Source organism: Stegastes partitus, unplaced genomic scaffold (genome assembly GCF_000690725.1).
Source record: "Stegastes partitus isolate 25-593 unplaced genomic scaffold, Stegastes_partitus-1.0.2 Scaffold1109, whole genome shotgun sequence".
NCBI lineage: Eukaryota > Metazoa > Chordata > Actinopteri > Pomacentridae > Stegastes > Stegastes partitus.
In genome coordinates, this window is record NW_007578840.1 from 74,398 (window position 1) to 77,971 (window position 3,574).

Genomic DNA, 3,574 nt, shown 5'->3' on the forward strand with positions numbered 1-3,574 from the left:
TAATGTGACCACAGACCCACATCTGATGTTTATTTTCTGTTTCTCAGAGACAGAACCCTCCTGAACATCTTCCAGGTTCTGTTCTTTGTTTTTATGACCTGCTGGTCCGTTTGTTTGTCCATGAAGCCGACAAACGGCTGCTGCAGGCTGAAGGTAGAAACTCTGATCCTGCTGCTCTCCTTTCTTTATTCTGTGTTTGATCCGCTTCACTGCTGCTAAACTGCATTTTATTGTCTAAGTTCTTGTTTTGTGTTCAGGAACAATCAGATGGAATCAAGCCTCAGATCTAATCTAAGCAAACAGGAAGTGAAAGACCAGCTCCCAGAGTTTTGACCTGCATTTACTCACACGACTGCCAGAGGTCGCCGACGTCGTTTGTTTAACCGGCTTTGACTGAAAAACCAGAACATGAACAAATCTGTTTCAGTTAATGACACAAATGTGGCTGTAGCCTGATTCTGGATAAATGATGAACCTGTTAATGAGCAGAATGTGGACCTTTAATTAAAATGCTTTGAATCGTTATAGTTTCTACATAATTCATGCTGCTGAGCTCCATGTAAACCCAGCTCATCACCAAACATGTTTACTGTGTTTCTGTGGGAACTTTTTGTTTCTAAAATTAAACACAGACGTTTGTTTCCCACAAAAACCTTCAGTCAGCTCAGAGTTCAGGACTTCAGGGAGCTGCTGCCTCTCAGAAACAGGAAAGCAGCTCCCTGACGTCCGGTGATCTCGTAACTGTCAGACGAAGCTGATTCACAGCTCCGGCACTGATCAGGCATCTTCTCCTTCTAACAGAGTGGAGCTGCAGTAACTGGAGACGTGCACATGGATGCACCAAAGTACCAACAACCTGCATGTTCAGGCAGCAAAGCCTTGAAATCCTGGATAATAACACATTGACACGTCAGAAACCTGGAGATGAACACGCAAACATGTCCAGACCCTGAACATTAAAGCACCACATTATTAAAAACCTGCAGACGTACAGTTTCCTTCAGCAGATGTTTTAATCCAAAGCGACGTCCATCTGAGAGCAGATACGACACCAGCAAGGACCTGTCAGGAGAAGACAACCTGGATCAGAACCACAGAACAGGTTCAGTGTGACAGGGTTCTGATGCCAGCAGCAGGCGGTAGGGAGGGAGCAGGAGGATTGTTTTTGTTTGTTTGTTTGTTTGTTTGTTTCCAGGCTGTTGAGTGAAGAGCTGCTCTTCAGTCTGTTCTTACAGACTGAGAGGGAGTCAGCAGATGGACCAGTTTGGTAACTGGTTCCACCACCAGAACCACAGAGGAGGAGAGTCCAGCTACCGACCTGGGCCTGTTGTGGTCGTTGGACCAGGAGGTTCTGGTTGGTCCAGTTAGTGAGCAGAGGGAGTGTAGACCTGAAGGAGAGAGTTCAGGCAGGAGGAGATGTTCTCTCTGTGGTTCTGCTTCAGTGTCAGAGTTTGGATCTGAAGCAGCTGGAAGCCAGTGACCGATCAGAACAGTCCATGAGCTGTTCTTGGCTGGTTGAACACCAGACGGGCTGCTGGTGGGGCGGCCGTGGCTCAGGTGGTCGAGCAGGTTGTCCTCTAATCACAAGGTTGGTGGTTTGATCCCCTCCACAGTCTGTCCTTGGGCAAGACACTGAACCTGAAGTTGCTCCTGATGGCGGGCAGCAGCTTGATGGAGCTCTGTCACCGCTGGTGTGTGAATGTGATCTGCTCTCAGATGTACGTCGCTTTGGATGAAAGCGTCTGAATTCTGAATCATCTGCAGAGGTTTGAGCGTGGATGTGGGGAGGCCTGCCAGTGAGGAGCTGCAGCAGGCAGCGCGTGACACAAGACATAAAGACGATATGAGCTGATCTGTCTTCCTCCTGTTCCCACCTGTTCAGGTGAAGAAGCAGCAGCAGGCCGTGGTGGGCTTCCTGGAGGCCAACAGGATCAGTTTCCAGGAGGTGGACATCACCATGCAGGAGGACCAGAGGCTCTGGATGTACAGAAACATCCCCAGAAACAAGCAGCCGGAGAAGGGAAACCCGCTGCCGCCACAGATCTTCAACCAGGACCAGTACTGTGGGGTGAGGAGGATGTAGAACTCCTGATGGTGCTGGTACCGCCTCCCTGAAGGACGTCATTTTGTCATTTTGATTCACTTCGTTCTGTGTTTCTAGAGCCTGGAGAGGAGTTCCTTATCCAGACTGCAGTCATGAACTAAAGTTTCCGTTCACTTCTAAAGTCCATGTCAGTCACATCAGTGTTTCGTTTCCAGTGAATCCTAGAACTTTCCTCCCATGGACTCATTTAAAAACAGGCATTTTTGTCACAAGAACCAATCATGCATTTTGTTTTTAGCATAGATTTATTTAAAGTCTTCTGGAAATATGACAAANCACAGCTGGACTCAGTTTGGTTCTTTGAGTTTCTACATTGGAGCCTGAATTTTAAATGTAATCTTTGTAAAGCAGATTGAAGTGATAATAAAGTGGCTGCATGACGTCTGCTGATCCTGTGAATGTGTCGTCCTGCTGCTCTGTGGAGGCTTTCTCACAGCTTCTGTCATGTTGTGGAGACACAGTGTGTGTGTTGTTAGGCTGAAGGTTAACAGATGAAGTTTCACAACAACCAGCTGATCCTTCATGTGTCCATAAATCACAGCTAATGTGATAAACTTCGTGTGTTTCTCTGAATGTCGGGTGTTTTAGAAACGTGCCGGCTCTGACTGACACTAAATGAAGCCTGCTCGTCTCATCCTGTCTTTAATGATTGATCCAAAGTCAACATGTTTGCAGTCCAAGTCCAGGACGTGGCTTTGATTCCTGCTGATCTCCTCATGAGGCTTCTGCTGTTTGGATATTTACCATATGATCGAGTTTGATTTTAAATTCTAAGTTTTTGTTGAAAGTTTCAGAGTTTTGGATTTATGAGGTAAGAGGGTTAAAAATACGGATTACTTCCAAAACCCGACAGTTTTTCTGAGCGTTCTGAGAGCTAAAGTCCGTTTCTCGTTGTTTGTGTTTTGTTTCCAGCCTCTGAAGAAACAACATGATCTTTATTTCTGCTCTTCAGCTGATAATCGGTGAGTCCTTGTCAGAGCACAGTGACAGGCAGCATTTTACTCAGAATGATGGAACTTAGTCACTGAAAATGTTTTAGTTTGATAAATTACAGCTCTGAGTGTTGAGCATTCATTTATATTCCTGACAAACCTCGACATGAAGTTAAACATCACAGTCTGTTGTCATCATTTGACTGATATGTTTGTGTCAATCTGTAAAATAAAATAGAAGTAAAGCTGTGATGTGAATGTTTCCCTGTTTGTGCTGCAGGTCTGCTGAGCCTGCTGCTGCTCTCAGGTCAGTGGCTTCCACTCACTTCTATTCACAGAATCAGGGCCCAGTTGGTCCAAACGTTCAATCTGAAACACGTGTTTTCAATCGTAAAAAGGCAAAAATTCTGGTTCTGACCAACCACCATCACACATGCTGATATGAGCCTGGAACGTTTACCCAGAAGTCACTTTGTAAAGGTTCCTCTGGTGACTGATCAGAACCAGAACCACATCCAGGGTACCACTGATTGTTTCT

The 3,574-nt window shown here is 45.8% G+C and overlaps 2 protein-coding genes across 2 annotated transcripts in view; both read left to right on the forward strand.

Moving 5' to 3' along the window:
- Positions 1–3,574, forward strand: part of sh3bgrl2 (SH3 domain binding glutamate-rich protein like 2) — an 11,028-nt gene that overhangs the window by 2,578 nt on the left and 4,876 nt on the right. Inside the window, exon 2 of the mRNA XM_008296187.1 lies at positions 1,883–2,068. Coding sequence (XP_008294409.1) covers positions 1,883–2,068 — 186 coding nt within the window. The remainder of the gene's footprint in view (positions 1–1,882; positions 2,069–3,574) is intronic.
- LOC103367976 (deleted in malignant brain tumors 1 protein-like) overlaps positions 2,387–3,574 on the forward strand; it is a 22,360-nt gene continuing 21,172 nt past the window's right edge. Inside the window, exons 1-2 of the mRNA XM_008296186.1 lie at positions 2,387–3,066; positions 3,317–3,343. Coding sequence (XP_008294408.1) covers positions 3,033–3,066; positions 3,317–3,343 — 61 coding nt within the window. The 5' untranslated portion in view covers positions 2,387–3,032. The remainder of the gene's footprint in view (positions 3,067–3,316; positions 3,344–3,574) is intronic.